Source organism: Balaenoptera musculus, chromosome 6, assembly GCF_009873245.2.
Source record: "Balaenoptera musculus isolate JJ_BM4_2016_0621 chromosome 6, mBalMus1.pri.v3, whole genome shotgun sequence".
Classification (NCBI taxonomy): Eukaryota; Metazoa; Chordata; class Mammalia; order Artiodactyla; family Balaenopteridae; genus Balaenoptera; species Balaenoptera musculus.
Genome location: NC_045790.1, coordinates 11,843,182 through 11,860,316, shown reverse-complemented (window position 1 = coordinate 11,860,316; position 17,135 = coordinate 11,843,182). Strand labels below are relative to the sequence as shown.

Below are 17,135 nucleotides of genomic sequence, written 5' to 3'. Positions count from 1 at the left end.
GGGAATAATCATTGCTTCATGCTAACATGAAACCAAGTTTACAAGATTAATCAAGGCCTCAGAGGCCCTAAGGCACACATGAGAGGGAAGTGAAAGGAAAAATAACAACAACAAAGGCAAGAGACAAAAGTTGAAGAAGAGAAAGAGAAGGGGACTTTGCAGGATCCGTAAAGACTTCCGAACTGTCTGAGAGTGAGAGGTGGCAGCTGGTAAAAGGAGAAACGCACATCTTGGGGGAAGGAATAGATACCACTCCTGACTCTTCTGAGATGTGACTGCACATGGTGTTTGTAGCCTTCATTTGGAACTAAAAGTATAAGAAGACAAAGACAGCAATCTGGGCAGAGGGTAAGGGTCCTTGGGGAGGCCTCGCTTGTGCTCTCAACCGGCGGGGGGGTGGTGGAGGGGTGTCTCTTGCCCTGGACTCACTGGAAGGCACGGACCTGCCGTGGGAGGGGACAGAGCAGCTAAGGGAAGCCCCAAGTTGTCAGCACTGTACCCCGTGGGAACTGGTCCCCTCTGGAGAAAGGGCACCTACCCCAGCATCACCACAGCTTGTAAGCTTGGGAAGAGAGGGAGGGCGGAAGGATGGAGAGAGAGGAAGGGATGAGAAAGGAGACGGGAAGGAAGGGAAGGAGATGGTGAAGACAGACAGGGCCGGGAGGAGGGAAGGGAAGCTGCCACACAGCGCCTGCCCCAAAGCCTTCCCTTCTGTGCCCACCACGGGCAGTGGTGTTATTACTGACTGGTCTCGATGCTCCCAGGTCCTTCCCGTTCAGGTCTGCCCCTCCACCCGTCCCATGCCCCACCCCAGCTGAGTCTCATCTCTCAGCCCCGTGCACACCGGGTCCTGGGCCAAGGGAACTGGCACACATTGTTCCCAGCTGGGACAGCCTTCCTCGCTTGACTGCCCATCAGATCTGGGAGGGGACGGGAAGGAAGCCCCGCCCACAAAGCGCCCAGCTCAGAGAAATATGGCTCCGTCATCCCAGGGGAGGTCTAAATATGTTCCCCATAGTAACGCCATTTCGAGGCTAGTTAGGTCATTTCAGACCTAAACAAAAAGGAAGAGAAGAACAAGAGAAGGAGGTAGAGGAGAGCGCTGCTGGTAACTAGCACTGGTCTTCCGGCTGCTGTCCTCCCGTCCGGCACCTCCTCTGGACCCCAGGTCCCCACGAGCTCCAGGGCAGACCCTCAGATGCCCGGGTGCCTGCGCTGTGGTGAAGAGGCCTTCCCAAGGAGCCAAGTGTGGCCCCTAAAGCCTCGGGGGACCTCCCTTCAGCAGGCTCCAGGGGGCTAGGAGCGATTTCACATCGACCTTGTCAAATGGCTCTGATCGGCTGTTGCTTCTCTCAGAGTTGGCCAGATGGTGCTGGGGCATTTTGCCAGTGAGGGGAAGGGCTGAAAGACCCCCGTGGATGCCCCTGGGCTTCTGCTGACTTGCTTGTTCTGCAGAATACAGCAGTGGGAGGGGGGATTGAAAATCACAATGACATACTAAAGTTATCTTTTCGGTGGGCAGGTCATATGGGGCAGGAGCCAGCCCTGAATATGAACTTGTCACTTTACCTAACAACTCATACCGTTTGGGAATGTTAATGTAGTCAAGTGTAGATGTGGCAATGGAATATTAAAAAAAAAAAAAAAAAAAAGAAGCTTGTATGTTGAACACCTAAATCCACTGCTTAGCATTATTTGTACTACACTGTAAACTAGTAATAGAAGAGATCAAGGATGGTAAATTGTGGCCCATGGGCTCAATCTGGCCCATGGCCTATTTTCTGGTATAGCCTGTGAACTAAGAATGGTTTCTACATTTTTAGAGGTTGTCCAAAAAAATAAAAAAATTCAAACAAAGAAGAGTGTGTAATAGACCGTATGGCCCACAATGCCTAAAATATCTACTGTCTAGCCATTTGCAGAAAAAGTTTGCCAATCCCTGGTGTACGTTAAATAGATTTTTATTTTTTGGTTCATCTGGGAACATCCTTCCCCGTCCCCGTTTAAAACAATGCCTCTTGGAAAAATGCAACAGATGAGCTTGGAACACACCCAGATCACAAGCTGGGGACTGTCTGTGCCTTTCTGTATTTTTTTGTGCCAAGTGCAGTGCCTGGTGCAAGAGAAGAAGTGAACAGCTTGCTGATGGTGATGATTGGGGTGTATACAGTTCTCACTGGAAAACAAACATTCCCGAAACTCTCTCTCTGGGACCTTTCCTGAAGCCCTTAAGGTGTCAATCACTGCTGGCTTTGCCTTACACGTCACCCCGTTGAGCAACCCAAGAGCCCCCCGCCTTGCTTATTTCCTTAGCTCTTGCTGCCTATGTAAGGAGAAAGAACGGAATTACATCTGCTTGTCTTTTAGCCAGTGAGAGAACCCTAGACAAATATACACTCAGCCCCTAGAACAATCTTGATCGGCCCAGCCGCTGGCAGAGATACAGCAGGAGAGAAGGTACAAATAGAGCTGAAAATACGGTTCAAGAGGTGAGTGAGTGAAATGTAAATGTCAGAGTCTCGAGAAAAGCAGTGGACCTTGGGGATATTGAAAGCATCATGGAAAAAGAAGTCAGAGGCTGGATTTGAAGATATTCAAAGAAATCCTTAAACCTCACGTCACCTTTCCCCTTGTTTTTTCATATGCTAGGTAAATATAATAATTCCTTCCTTCTCTTTCTGCCTCACAGGGATAACTCGAGATAGACAAAAGTACTTTGGACCCGTATGAAATATTATATAAATAGAAGAAAATACTAAACTCATGTTGGGATTTTCTGTAGCTTCTTTTCTATCACATCGGAATGAAACTACTATATTCAGGTTTTTTAATAGGTCAGTGCCTTCATTATTTTCTTCCCTGCCAAATATAGTATTAATTTGCTCTTAGATTTTTTTTTTTTACCTAATTAAGTATGTATTTCTTATAGTTTCGCAATAATCATTTCCAGCTCATAACGTGCAACGTTGACTGTGATACGGAGGGAAAGTACTGTAGTAACTCCTGAGCCACAAGTGTAAGAAAGACAACTATGTTGTCTTTGGAAATGAATAAGCATCAGCTTTAGGGAAGTTCCTTGTTTATCAGTTGCTGCAACGCATTACCGAACAGCTCTGAGCAATGTCCACAGTCTTCTTCCTCCTCAACAGCCCCCTTCCAACATCATGACCTTCCTTTTAGGTGGGAGACTCAGTAGTCCGTGTTGCAGTAGCAAAGAAGTGACATTTTCCTATACAGAACAGACACGGTCCATCCTCAGCCCCCATGACATTTGGGTCTGGGGAAGTATGAAAGAGGTAATGCTGATGGGATCACTGGCCAGGGCTGGTGTCCTCTGCTCAAATCCCAGCTGGCTTTTGCCAGCCCAAACCCACAACAGTCATCTTCACTCACTCATCCTGCAGGGACTTTGGAGGACCAGAGGCCATTGCTGCCATTGCTTTTTGAAGATGGCGGACCCCACAGCAGCCTGGGCTCAGCCCTGCTCCTCAGCACAGTTTGTAGACAAGGAGCATGGGGCCAACAGTGTTCCAAGCGGGCTCGACCGGAGCTGTGTGCAGGTAGTTTCATGGTTAAAAGTCCTAGTAGTGTAAAAAGAAATCAGAGTGACAAGTGAGCATACCTCGGATGTCTCCATATTTACCACCGCTGTCTTCTTTTTAGTCTCCCTGGTTTTGCTTGAAGAATTTACTTTCCTTGTGCTTGGGCTCCCTTCTCCCTTTGCTGACAGGCAGAGCTCTTAATTAAGTCAACAAGTTCTCAGACACAGAGGCAGTGTCTCTTTTGGCAAGAGGATCTGAGCAGAAACAGCCCCAGAAGCAAGTGAGAATGTTTGTCAAGCTGTGATTAAGCAGCTGTGATTAAAGAGAGAATAATCCCCTGCCCAAGCAAATAGTTCCTAACAAGTTATCACTCCCAGGCCATAACCGTGAAACCTATTGGGCCAGAAGGTCTGTGTGATGGTTCACTTTGAGGGATGGGAGTAGCTGAGACACTCAGGACTTAAAGCTTTCATTTGTGAAATCCAGGAACAAGAGGATGTCATCTAAGAAGCAGCCATAGCTGCCAACTGATTCTTCATTTTCAAAGATTGCCAAGGTCTCTGGCTACTTGAAGACCAGCATTCTGAACCATTTCCTCATGGTGACAGATAATGAAATTCACATATTTGACACACTCTCTGGGCTTTGTGTAATTCCTGGTGAAATATCTATAATTCCTTCTCTCTCTCCAACTCAAAAAAACACTTTTTTTGGAGTACAGGTGAATGTAAGTGATACTGTATTTGCTTTTTATTTATTTTAAATAGGGATATACTTCGTGAAAGTGTGCTGATGACCTGTGGCTGCTCGTCAGTAACTTCAACACACTGCACAATGCGTTTTGCATCCACAACTGTGTTTGCTGTTCTAAGCCAAGCCAGCCTCTTCTGCATTCTCTTATATGTCCGTCTTCACCCAGTTTGATATAATTTGTCCTTCATGTAAAGCCTGAAGAACATTCCAGGCCATTCTCCCCTACAAAAGTGGTGCCATCTGATAGTTAGAATTATAGGCGCCAAACCCTTCCCATTACGACCTGCTCTTGGGTTTGGCTGGGATGGAGATTTGGCAGCATGTTTACTGAGATTGACTGGAAGCAAATCCCAAAGAAACAAAACATTAAAAAGTGTGGGTATGGTTTCGTATCCTCAGCATATCCAATCCCAACTGGGGGAGCTTTGCAATCCAAGTAGGTGGCAAGAGCGTTAGAAGCCTTAATATCTTGGGGAGCGTTAGCAGATCCCAAGTGATTACAGGCAGAAGCGGTCTTTAAATGAGACACAAGGGAGGTAAAAGGAAGAAAACTTGACACGTAAAATGCTTTTCTGAAATCCTTGCCAAAGGTCTGGGGAAATTCTTGAGTAAAGAGCTTCAAGTTCTCTCTTAAGGCGTGCAATTTGAATTGCAGGAGAAACTCAAATTTCACCTATCCCATAATGTCAAGTTGATTTTTGGTGATGTTTAGACAATCCCAAAGCAACTGCTTTTTATAATACATTAGAGAAGATATTTTGACCACTGTTACTCTGGGTATGTTCTTCAAACTCCAAATAGAAGCAGTAAACATGTGAGTATAAATATGACGATCATTTATTTAACTGTGACAATTTTAGAGAGCTTTTGGCATGCTCAAAGGTACAGAGATTTTTGTGGATGAGTAAAAAAATAACTCGTACATTGTTTATCCCGCTTTGACTAAGTCTTGGGTGACATTATCAATTTCTTGTAAAATTGGCATGTTTATACCTAATATCATGTCATGGGAAAGGAAAAAAATGTTAAAGTTTGCCTCCCTGGAGGGAGTGGGGATGGAAAAGGGTGTAGCAGACAATTATTTATGGATAGTTTTACATGAATACAATTGTCATGGCTTTTATCTGATGACCGAAAGATTTCCGAGTTGTTTATTTTGATTAGAAGTGGCATTAAGGCTAGCTTTCCGGTGATCCTAAGCTTTCTAGTATCTAAAATTTAAATTTGTCTGTAGAGGTGTTCAAAGTACATCTCAAACATGGAGCCGTGTTCTGCTGAAGAAAAGCTATTACCCTTCTTTTCATGGGGACACACTTCCTGTAAGGGGGAGCCTGGTAAGATTTAAAAATTCAGATCCTAAAAGAAGTTCTTCTCAACAATGAAACTGAAGTGAGGTTTGCACAGTCAAGTCCTTCCCTGATGGCCTACAGGCATAATATAGGACACCTACATCTGGAAGAGCTGTCAGGAGACACACAAACAGACCAGAAGAGTCTAAAAATCCAGCCAACATCTACTGCCAGAATCCAATTACGAGCACAAGACACAGTGTCTATCTGGTCAACAACGAGACACTTTCCAGAAAGGGCTGAGAAAGCAGTAACATTCTAGGTCAAAACACAACCAACAACCAAACTCAAATCCACATGCAAGCATACCTTCCAGCGCAGTATGCGAAGAAATTAGCCTTTTAGAAAGATTTCAGGAAATTATCATTTTGCTGCAAGAAAAGAAGGAAAGGATGCTGGGGACGCTACCTTTGCTGTGAAGGTTAAATAATGGCTACAATCTGCCTTGAAATTCTTAGAGGGAATTACCCCAAATAGGGGGAAGGAGGCCACAGAAATGGTCAGGAGTTTAAGAACAGTGATTCTAGTCAAGAATTATTTCCAAAACATAAATCTTCTTTTAAATTCTTACTGTGGAATGCGAAAATATTTTAATTTTTACATATAGTCACCATCTGTATCTTTGTAATATACGGAATTATTAAGGTTGACCAAAATTTGGTATACAGAAAGCAAAAAATAGTGTGTTCCCCAAGTTCTTGTAAAAAGTGGGGATAGATTAAATAAACGGACTATTGGATCTTTTATCAGCATAAACAGGCTTCTGTCAAAAACCGTTTGCAAACTCCTGTTTCTGATGGGTTTTTGGTGACCAGAAAGCATCCTCCCACGCTAAGCGTGTGTATCTTTCAAAGTTCTGGATCATCAGGCTCATTTCAACATGTCCCATTTGCCCCGGGGACTGTGGACTTCACTCATTATGCAATAGTGAAGCAGCTGAGAAAAAATGGGAGTCGTGCTGTGCCTTTCAAAATATTATAAGCTCTGGTTTTTTCATAATGGAATTCTGGAAAAGGTAAGTGATTTGCCAAGAAAAGCCTTTCTAGGCCATGTTGAAAAGCCTGTGGAGTAATTTTGCCACCTCTATCTTAGCATGAAATTAGCATCCACCCCAACCCAACCTCTTGATCTTTAAATATGTTACACAAGAAGCCTTCTTCCAACTGATCTTTGAGCCACTTAATGGAATTCTGTCCGTAGAAGTTAAGTTGAAAAACTGACCCTCATCTTTACTGTCTTCCATTAGGAAAAGCCATCTTTCCCCGACTGGTTCTTTCAACTCTTTCTAGACCCAAGTGCAGATGATGTGCCTCCATTATATCAGAGACATAATGAGTGTCCCTCCCTCTCATCCTTAGGGAATCAGAAGCAGTCACATTATAGCCAAAGGTAAATCTCACTGTCAAGTTTCCCCCAAGCCGAGAAACTGGATGTGTCAGAAATGGTGGAGTTTAAAACTTGCTCTAAAAATAACGTGTCTGGATACCGGCCACCATCTTAAGGCTCTTCCCCTCCAGGCCTTCTCCCCGTAAAAATCCAAAGTGGTTCTCAGTAAGTTTAGCCTGGAAATAAAATCCCCTCACTCCATCAAGAAATAGCTCCAAACTTAGAGTGCATGCTCAAAATATTCATGATGAAATCATAATCCTATATTTATAGTCTTTTGGATTGTGTATGAAATTCTGTTTCCCATGGTGTTTTTCGTTGAAAGGGCCAGACATGGAAAGCGGGCTCAGAGGATGACCCAGAGAGCATCAGCCTCAAGGAAATGCTGTTTACCATCATTGTGAACGGGACGGTTGTGTGACATCCTCCCTCTTCCCTAAGCCCTACCCACTGCCCAAGAGTCGGGTCTCCTCCCCAGCCCGTTCCCAGATGGTCCCTGGTTTAATGGTCCTGTCTCATCATCCACAAAATGTGAACTGGCCTTCCCAGTAGGAAGTGGAGTGGGTGCCTAAGATCATGCCCCTGCCCTTCTGACCTTCCCTGTCCTCTAGACTTCCTCCCCATTCTCACTGAGGGAGATGGTATGGCTCTTAACGGTTGGAATTTGATGATTCTCTCCATGGCTGGGTGTCGAGGGCCCCGTGCAGCAGCAGACCTGCAAAAAGCTTTTACTTCTCACCCGGGCAGTGGGGCAGGCTGATTGGTCTTTGGGCACTGTAATCCTGGCAGATCCACGGGGCAGGGAAGAGAAAAATTTCCATTCACAGACCCCATCCGTCTTGGAGATCTTATAGAAGGTCTCTCCGGATCCCACTGGAATGCGCACCAGGTCCTTGTGCTGTCCCTCCAGGGCATGGCTGGGTGGGTGCAGAGTATAGCCCAGGGCATGTTTGGAAGAGTGCTTTCGGCTCAGACACCGGATTCTCAAGACATTCTGAAAGGCCTTTTTAAACTCTTGACTGGAGCATGGGTATATAATGGGGTTGATGCAGCTGTTTAGGTATCCGAGCCAAAATGCTATTTTAAAAACTGTTTCTGAGGGCCTGAAATCAGGAAAGAAAGACCCTGGAAGAAAACACACAGATTCATACATGTTATTTGCAAGCCAACGGGCCAACTGGTTAGGAAAATAAAGCAAACCAACCAACAAACACCTTATTATATCTTTAAAAAGTTTCAAGTGATTCCCAATGCATTTGAGTTTTCACATTTGACCGATTGTTCCCTAGGAATGTACCCCTTGGTAATATCCTCAAAGGGCATTCTCACTTGGTCCACATGTGTAATATTATTTAAGGGAAAAGACACAAAGGGTAGGGCTGTGCTGGTTCTTAGTGATAAAACATTACTTGGTGTCCGCTATAAAGCTTTAAAAGATGAAAACATGAAATTTAGGCTGAGTCTACATAGGCAAATTGTTTTCCTGAATTTAAAAATAAGTTGCAATCCCATAAGTTGCAGTCATTCAAATATTCATAATAAAATAGGGTTACCTGAATGTTCCCTTTGTTCTTTGATGCAGTATTATACAGGCACAGCCTAAATAATTATGAATTCTTTCTCTCCTGAATATTGGAGTTGTATATTTTAATGAGAATCCCAATTTATAAAATATTGACTTGGCCAACTTTGGCCAGTGATTTTTGATTATTTTCCTTTGATGATGCCTTTTGACAGTTTTCCTTTGATGATGCCTTTTGACATTACAGTATACTTGTCTGCTCAAAATACTCCAGTAGCAACCAAATGCTTGTCAATAGCTTGACATGCAGGGTCCTCCACAGTGCTAAACCTACTCTAGATTTCTAACATTAATACTTCCACTCTAACCAGACTCACTACAAACTTTTCTCCAGATCATTGCTCATCTTTTTTGTTCTCTTAAGTTGGGTCCAGATGTCTAAAACTCTCTTTCCTGTCCTCTTCACCTATTTAAGACATCCGCTAATTTACACGGCAGGGATCAAGTTTCAGGCGTCTTTACATCTTATGTGGTCACTATCTAATAGCTCTTGGAAGCAGAATGGCAAAAGCATGGAACCCTAAAGCAGGAACTGTCTTAGAGGTTATTTTCTTCAATTATTCAATTTCCAAATTAAAAAAAAATGATATTAAAGTGGCTGCCACAAACTTAATAGCTACAGTACTAACATAGTGATGGATAAAGAGATATAGAACTCCAAGCCCAGTGTTCTTTATTCTCTGCACAACTTTTTTCTTTTGCCTCAGCCGAATAAAGGTCTTGATTTTATGTCTTTCTTTTTGTCTCTGCTCTAGAGACCCATCAGAGTCATGACAAACTGATGGGTAGGCTTAAAAATCTACTCTGGCAAGCAATGCCCTGAAATTTTGCAGAGAATCTCATAAATATAAACAAAGAGTAAAGTTAAATATTGCAGAGCCAGAGAAGGCAAAATGGTACAGTGATTAATGAGAGCATTTATTTTTTTTTATCTCTGAAACACACTCCCTGATAAATTCAGTGTGTCTCAAAGAAATTAAAACACACACACACACACACACACACACACAACCACACACGCAGATGATGATGATGTTAAGTGAGAAAGTATTATTCTTTAGCTCCAAAGCTTTTAACATTTTCCTATAATTATAAGTTACTCATATGGAATGCCTGGTTTGGAACAGGCTGTGAGCTAAATACTTTACATACAATTTAATCATCATTAGTAACATCAAGAGTTACATGATTCCTATTGTAGAGCACAGGGAACTCTACTCAATACTCTGTAATGACCTATATAGGAAAAGAATCTAAAAAAAAGAGTGGATATATGTATATGTATAACTGATGCACTTTGCTGTACAGCAGAAACTAAGACAACATTGTAAATCAACTAGACTCCAATAAAAATTTTTAAAAAGTTATATGATTCGTATCAACATCCCCATTTTACAAATGAAGAAACTGGTTTAATGAGATTGAATAATTCAACTAAAGTCACTCAGCAGATGGTTACTGGTAGAGCTGGGATGTGAAATTGGGAAGTCTGACTTTGGGGCCTATGTTCCTTTATCGAGTCTCAAAATATATTAGAATAATACATCTCTAGGGAATGAGGATGGTGGGTGGAGAATGATGAGGTGTACAGTTGGGGGTGTTAAATTGGAAAGATGGTTTTTCAAACTTAAGCAGAGAGGTGAAGAAAGCAGCCAATAGCAACATGAATGGTGGTTTTGTGTGAATGTAGTCAGTTCCAGAAAAAATTCATCTTAATTATGATGCCTATATGTTGTCCAATATTTCTTCCTGATAGTAACAGTGACAGGATTAAGGGAACCTACTTCACAAGGCAGGCCTTGGCTCAGGCTTAATGAAAATATATGAGCAGGGCATGCCCCAAATTACCTTGTCTTGGAATTTCACTATTCTGTAAATCAGCTAGAGAGGGAAGTGTATTTCCTTTATTTGAAGAGCTTAAATTAAAAGAAAAAGAAAAAAAAAACCCACATGAATTCTGAATGTGAATGCTAGCGAGGTGATTTGGGATCCTTGGAATTTCCCATAATTCCTTCAGGGACACTCTTTGTGCTCACAGACCCCCGTTCTGCATTCAGACATCTCAACAGTTCCTTTTAGTCCCTTTCCTCCCATTCCTCTTCTCTCTTTCGAGGCCCCCTTAATGCCAGGTCTGGCCGACCCGGCGCCAAGTCACTCTGGCCTTCCTGTTGTGTCCACAGCTTCGGAGGTAAATACTGGTCCTTTCCCTCATGTGCCCTGCTCAAAACACCCATTTCCTCACTGCAGCTGAGGTATAGGGTGAGAAAGGAGATGGTTAAAATGAATTTACACTAAGATTTGAAAAGTCAGAGAGTCCAGCTTTAACCCTGCAGGAATACTGTGTTGCTAATCCAAGCAAGTCTCTAGATTTTTGGCTTTTCAGACAGTGAATGGGAGAGTCTTCCGGCCAGAGGCTTTCCCATAAAGGAAACCACTTGCTTTATCCCATCAGGTGTGTGACAGCACCTAGGTGTGTCTAAACCTAGCATGATCTGTCCACTCCCAATCTGATGATCCCACAGGGGCGGATCATGGGACCCATTTCTCCTGCCCGCTGTGTCCATCCTCCCTTGGGGGTGATTCTCTCTCGTCAGCTCCCGGCTGGGGTTAAGAGAGAGACTCACAACTGTGCTTCCTTCAGATGCTTTCCAAAATTTAAGAAAAGACAGCACAAGGCTGTTTCCATCCTTATTAATATTATTCACATCTTTAGATATCTTCCTTCCCTTCATTTTTCCTCTCCTAGGAAGAGAAGGTTGAGCTGGGATCAGGCTTGGAAAAGAGTTGTTGCTTCCTGGGATCGATCAGGGTGTGCTCCTCTCGGTACCCACTTCCCTGCCCAAATCTTTCCACTCAGGTGCCATCTTCTCTGAACTCCCCACGATTTCTATTCCCAACCTCACTTTCTTCTCAGATCCCTCTCTTCCTGATGACGATGGTGTTTTTTAGACTAGGAAGGCAGCTGGACCATGCTTCTCTCTGTCGTCCCCCCATCATGGCGTGGAGCACCAGGGTTGAACCTGCCTGGCTTAGGGATGGGCACCTCAGACCCAGTCACTAGGTTGTAAACTCCCTCTGAGCCGGTACCATGTCAGTTTTGCTTGCTCATGGAGCTCCAGAACCCAGCACACTGCTGGCATGTCAAAGGCATCCTTCTAATTTTTGCTGAATGAATAGCCGATTCCTTGAATGACCTACTGAATGAATGAATGATCATCTCCATGACTCTGCTTCACAGTGCGTCCTCGTTTCTGCTCTTCCTGGGTCATAGCTCTTATTTCTCTTCCTGGCCCTGCCTTCCTTCTGTTGTCTCTTTCTTTTTTCTTCGGCCCAGTTTCTGCTCAAACCTCTGCTTTTCTCTGGGCTGTTTACACTATTTTATTTTTCCGTGCTGCATCACCTGGTGCCTAACACTCTAGTTTTTCTCACCATGCTTCATAGGAAGAGCCAGACTTTTGAATTATACACAGAAGCATAAGGTCTCCTATTTTTCTTGTCACTGTAGGTATGTTGTGCTCTTCAACAACTTCTGTCCAGACTCTGCTTCAAGAGGAGCAAATAGCTTCTGGCTTAATTCCCGGGAACCCCTCGCCCTGCGGGTCATCCTTTGCATATAATTTGCCTCATTTAATTCTTGAGCTTTGGAAAATCCCCAAGGCCCTGGGGACTCTTCCCTTCACTGAGTTTTCCTCCACGATTTGATCCTGCTGCAGAATTTCTGACTCTTCTTTTCAGGACCCTCCAAACTCCCTGATCGACTAAAACTTGGCCAGACTGAGATGGGCAGAGCATGAATTTATCCATGAACACCATCAACATCTTCACCCTTGGAGAGTCAAAATCTTGGTTTCCATTGTCAAGGTCCCTAGATTCCAATGAGAAAGTGAAACTGATGTGTTCGAAGGATGCCATTTAAGTCTCATCACTTGATGTCCCCTCCACTGGAAGCATTTGACTTTTTGTTTCTGATCTGGGGCTTATCTGTAGGCTTATGATGGTGGACACTGGGGACCACCTTAGTGAAGGCTGTGCCACTAAGTTACAGCAAAATTTGCTCTCAATGCCCCCAATACAAAGAAAACCATTTTCCGGCCAATGTTGGTCTCCTAAGTGAGTTTTCTCCACCAGTGTTCCAGTTCACTCTAAAACACAGTGAGGATAAAAATGGAGTCCTCAAATTCCAACCCAGCACTGGTAATAGAAGGTTCCTCTTCAGTTCAGCTCTTGCAGAATCAGGGGACTTGGTATAGAAGCAGAAAATCATGAGTCAGTCTTCTGGGTTCTAACCTCCCAACTTCTAAGCTTCATTTCACCTACCTGAAAACTTGACATCTTAATGATAACCTTGAGAGACATTGGGTTATGACAAACCCTAATTAGCTGAAGTCACAGAATGCTAGGGTGTGAAGAGTGGCAGAAACCTAGCAGGCACTGTCAACCTGTCCTATGCAGATGAAGAGAGTATGGATGAGAAGGGAAAGTGGTTTCCACAAAATCATCTGCTCATCTGTGGTCCAGTCAGAACGAGACCCAGACTCTGCTCTGCTTCCCCCATTTCTGCTCCTGATCTCGTGCACCATGTGGCAACCCCAGAATGGCTGGGAAGTGTTAGTGGCAATATGTCCAGCTGTTGTCATAGGATGACAACAGGTTCTGCAGAGATAATGAGAAAGAAGGGGGAGGAGAGTAGTGTCATCAATAACTACATCATTTTAAAAAGTTGTACTGTTCAAACACTGGAAACAAAAAACAGTGGGTGATGATCTTGGAAGGGCTTATCTGAAGGGTATCACATTCTGAAGACTGGAGTTTAAATGATTCCAATTAAAAAAAAAAAAAGCACTCCAAAGCAGAAGCTAATGCTATGTGACCATAGGAGACAATAACCCTTAATCGTTTCTCTTTGTCCAACCAGTAGTCTCTCCATATGTCTGGTACCAGTCCAATGTGGCCGGTATACATCTAATGAACAGGGGACAGACACAAGCTGTCACACAAATAGGTGGCCAGTTCCCCAGGCCAAGGAGCTCCAGTGCCAAGCAATATTCAGGCCAGATCAGTTGGCATCTGATGGCCAGGAAAAAAGTTCTGTCCCATTGATGTAATCCCAGAGAAAAGCTGTTGGAATCAGAGTGTGAGCACAGACAGACCCAAGTTTATTGTCATCCTGGAGTCTACCAGACGCCTCCATGTTTGGCTGCTGGCTTCCCTGTGTCACGGTGACTTGCCTGAGCCCTCCTGAGGTTTATCCAGGGGCCACCCTTGGGCAGTTCTCAGCCAGACAAGAATATTTAGGTTAGCTACCTGGAATGGTGGTCAGAAATCTCTAAGAATGCTGACCGGATTAACCGCAGACTAGAACCCTAGGCTCTCAACCCAAGATTCATGGATAGACTTCCCACGAAATGAAATACAGTCTGTGTATGAACAGGAGTTCAGCTTTTGTCAGCTGTGCACAGCGGTCTTGGAGACGCGAAAGGTGGCTGAGCCTGCCTCCCAGCTACTGAGCAAAGGCTGAACCTCTGGCTGGTGCACGTCACTTAGCCCATATGTCCTGATAAGAGCATCCAGCTTACAAACATGACACGAGGATGCCAGTTTACACCTCTTTAGAAGGACCTGCTCTTTTCTTCTCCTAGTTAACTGGGACTTGAAATAGCACAGCTCTCATCTTGTGCCTCTGAGGGCAGGCATCTGATTGCTCCCTGGAGAGAGTTAATATGTTGGGTCTTTTCTGAACTTTCTGGAGGGAAACTTGAATAGTCGTCAAGGTGAGGAAGGATGGTGTGGGAGGGTGTAGTGAGCAGGGGGAAGAGAGGCACATTGTTTGCTGGGTATGTAGCGGTGAACAGAACAAATCTGGAGCGCTGTGGGGACCCAGTGGAGGATGGAGGCGCTGCCCCTTTTCTCTTTTTCTGGGGACTGAGGTATATCAGCCTGTGGTTACTGTTGTCAAAAACCACTGCTTCTTCCAACCATGGTGGGGAAAAAGGTCGGTTGGTGACACATTTTCTCATACCTCATACTTCTGCAAGTGGGAGACATTCTTCATGGGATCTTTCTGGCTGGTCAAGTGTAATTCTGCAGAATCAAGGATTTTATCCTGGAGGAGTCCAAGCTGCTCGAAGTAAAGCTCTTCAAAGAGTTCCTCTCTCCAGTTACCGAAGCCCCAAACAGTATTTCTCCTTTTAGCAAAGAGGACTGTGCCTCCCAGAACATGCATGTGAGGCCCCCAAACCCACGATGACTCGGGAGAGAACGACTCTGACCCAGGTGCACTCGACTCACCATGTACATTTCCCTAGAAGAGCTCCTTGCGTTGCCTGTTTCCTTTTGAAATGAATACATAATTCAAACGATTTCAACAGATTGCAAGATTTTTTTCTCCTTTACTTAACAAAATATATTTTGATTCAGGAAAACGATAGTAACTAAGTCACGTGTTCTTTTGTAGGTTGTTTCCTCAAAAGCAATCTCCTTTCATAAACCAACTTATTTTCCAAACTTTGCCTTTTTTCATTAAGGTCACCATTGTTTCATGAGTCTCACATTAGAAGCATCTTCTTTTTTTAAAAAATTTATTTATTTATTTATTTATGGCTGTGTTGGGTCCTCGTTTCTGTGCGAGGGCTTCCTCTAGTTGCGGCAAGCGGGGGCCACTCTTCATCGCGGTGCGCGGGCCTCTCACCATCGCGGCCTCTCACGTTGCGGAGCACAGGCTCCAGATGCACAGGCTCAGTAATTGTGGCTCACGGGCCTAGTTGCTCCGCGGCATGTGGGATCCTCCCAGACCAGGGCTCGAACCCGTGTCCCCTGCATTGGCAGGCAGACTCCCAACCACTGCGCCACCAGAGAAGCCCTAGAAGCATCTTCTTATCATCTCTACAAAAGCTTTCTCCTACCACCCAGTGTAAAGCAGAGGCATCCTCGAGCGTACACCTGTGAGCGTGGTTTATTTCTTTCATGGCGTGTACGATTTCTTTTTTTTTTCTTTCAAAAAGTTTTCTTTTTCCTTTTTCTTGTGATGAGGATGTTTAAGATCTACCCTCTTAGCAAATTGCAAATATGCTACTGTATTATTAACTATAGTTACCATGCTGTACATTATATTCCCAGGACTTATTTGTTTTATAACTGGAAGTTTGTATCTTTTGATCCATTCACCCATTTCATATCCTGTAAGTCGTCTTGTTTACTTGTTTTCTTTGACAGTCTCATTCTCCAGAGTGTCTAATAAGCGCTACAGTGGTTTTCTTTTGGAAAACCAAAACTGTCAAAAATGATACCCGTCTGTGCCAGGAGGGATGATTAAAGAAACTTGTGGGGAGATGGCCAGAAGGGAAGAGGGCAGATTGAAAGGGGGGAACTCGAGGTCCTAGGTTAAGTTTTAGGGAAAACATCCTGATATCCATCCTGGTGATTTGTATCTTCTGGAGGGAAAGAAGGACTGGGAGGAGAAATCCAAGGGCTGTTGTCATGAGACACACCTGTGTAGAGGCATGTGTGACACTCTGAGGCCCAATGACAGTGACTCACACGGAGTGGGAATGGCATTTGCTCTTCTGTGGTCCAGGCTGCTGGCGGCTCCAGGGCACCCGTGCTCCTTGGCAACGTGGGGGCTTCACACACGCACGTCTAGGGCCTAAGGTGCTATGGCAGACGTCATCTGGTCACATCCAAGGGGATGGGACAGAAAGTGGTGGAAGCCATGAGGGAAAATTCCCAGGGACAACCAAAGGAAGGGGAGGTTTTTCAAGGGGATAAGGGAACCTCATAATAGTGAGACCGGCCAAGATATGTGTTGTACATGATCTTTTTGTTGCTGATAAGATCAAGTTCAAGCTCATCACCTTGTCATTCAAGGCCCTTCATCATTTGGTTTCACCAGCCTTACACGACTTTCTCTCCCGTTATTCATTCACTTAGCAAGTAATTTGCTTAGTGCTTTCTACGAGACAGGCACTGTTGTAGACATTGGAGATAGAATGATCAGGAAAATGCACAAGGTTCCTGCCCTTGGAGTTTACATTTTATAAGTATTTCCAATAAATGCCTGTTGAATTGAATTGTGAATTTCCAACAGCAAGGCTATCTTCTTGCCATGGTTGACTTTTCACTGTAACTCTGTTAATCCACCAAGGTGACTATGGCCTCAGCTCACATGGTTGTCACCTTCATTCTCCTGCTCCTCTCTCAGTGACCTGCCCCTCTCCCCTAGTCAAACTTGGATTCATTCAAAATCTGTCTTCAAAATTGTGTTCAAAATCCAGCTCATCCATGAACCCTTCCTTCTTGATAGTGTAACTTGTTTTCTCACCTCCCCTAAGCATTCAACCTTAATTCCTTTTCTCTATATAGCACTCATCACCATCTTCTATGCTTATTTCTTCTTTGTCCCTTTCCTTGCATATGAACTCCTTGAAGGCAGAGGTTTTTGTCTTTTCATTTCACTGCTTCGTCCGCAATGCCAACAACAGTTTATAACATATAGTAGGCTCACAGCAAATACTGTTGGACGAATAA

The 17,135-nt window shown here is 44.1% G+C and overlaps 1 protein-coding gene across 5 annotated transcripts in view; it reads right to left on the bottom strand.

Annotated features, from left to right (window-relative positions):
* Positions 1 to 838: 838 nt before the first annotated feature.
* ADRA1A (adrenoceptor alpha 1A) overlaps positions 839 to 17,135 on the bottom strand; it is a 94,914-nt gene continuing 78,617 nt past the window's right edge. For 4 of the 5 annotated variants that reach the window (XM_036856801.1, XM_036856803.1, XM_036856805.1 and 1 more), the window contains exon 3: positions 5,064 to 8,155. In XM_036856801.1, coding sequence (XP_036712696.1) covers positions 7,638 to 8,155 — 518 coding nt within the window. In that variant the 3' untranslated portion in view covers positions 5,064 to 7,637. Of the gene's footprint in view, positions 3,582 to 5,063; positions 8,156 to 17,135 lie in introns of those variants that run through there. The other variant, XM_036856806.1, reaches the window with a different exon arrangement.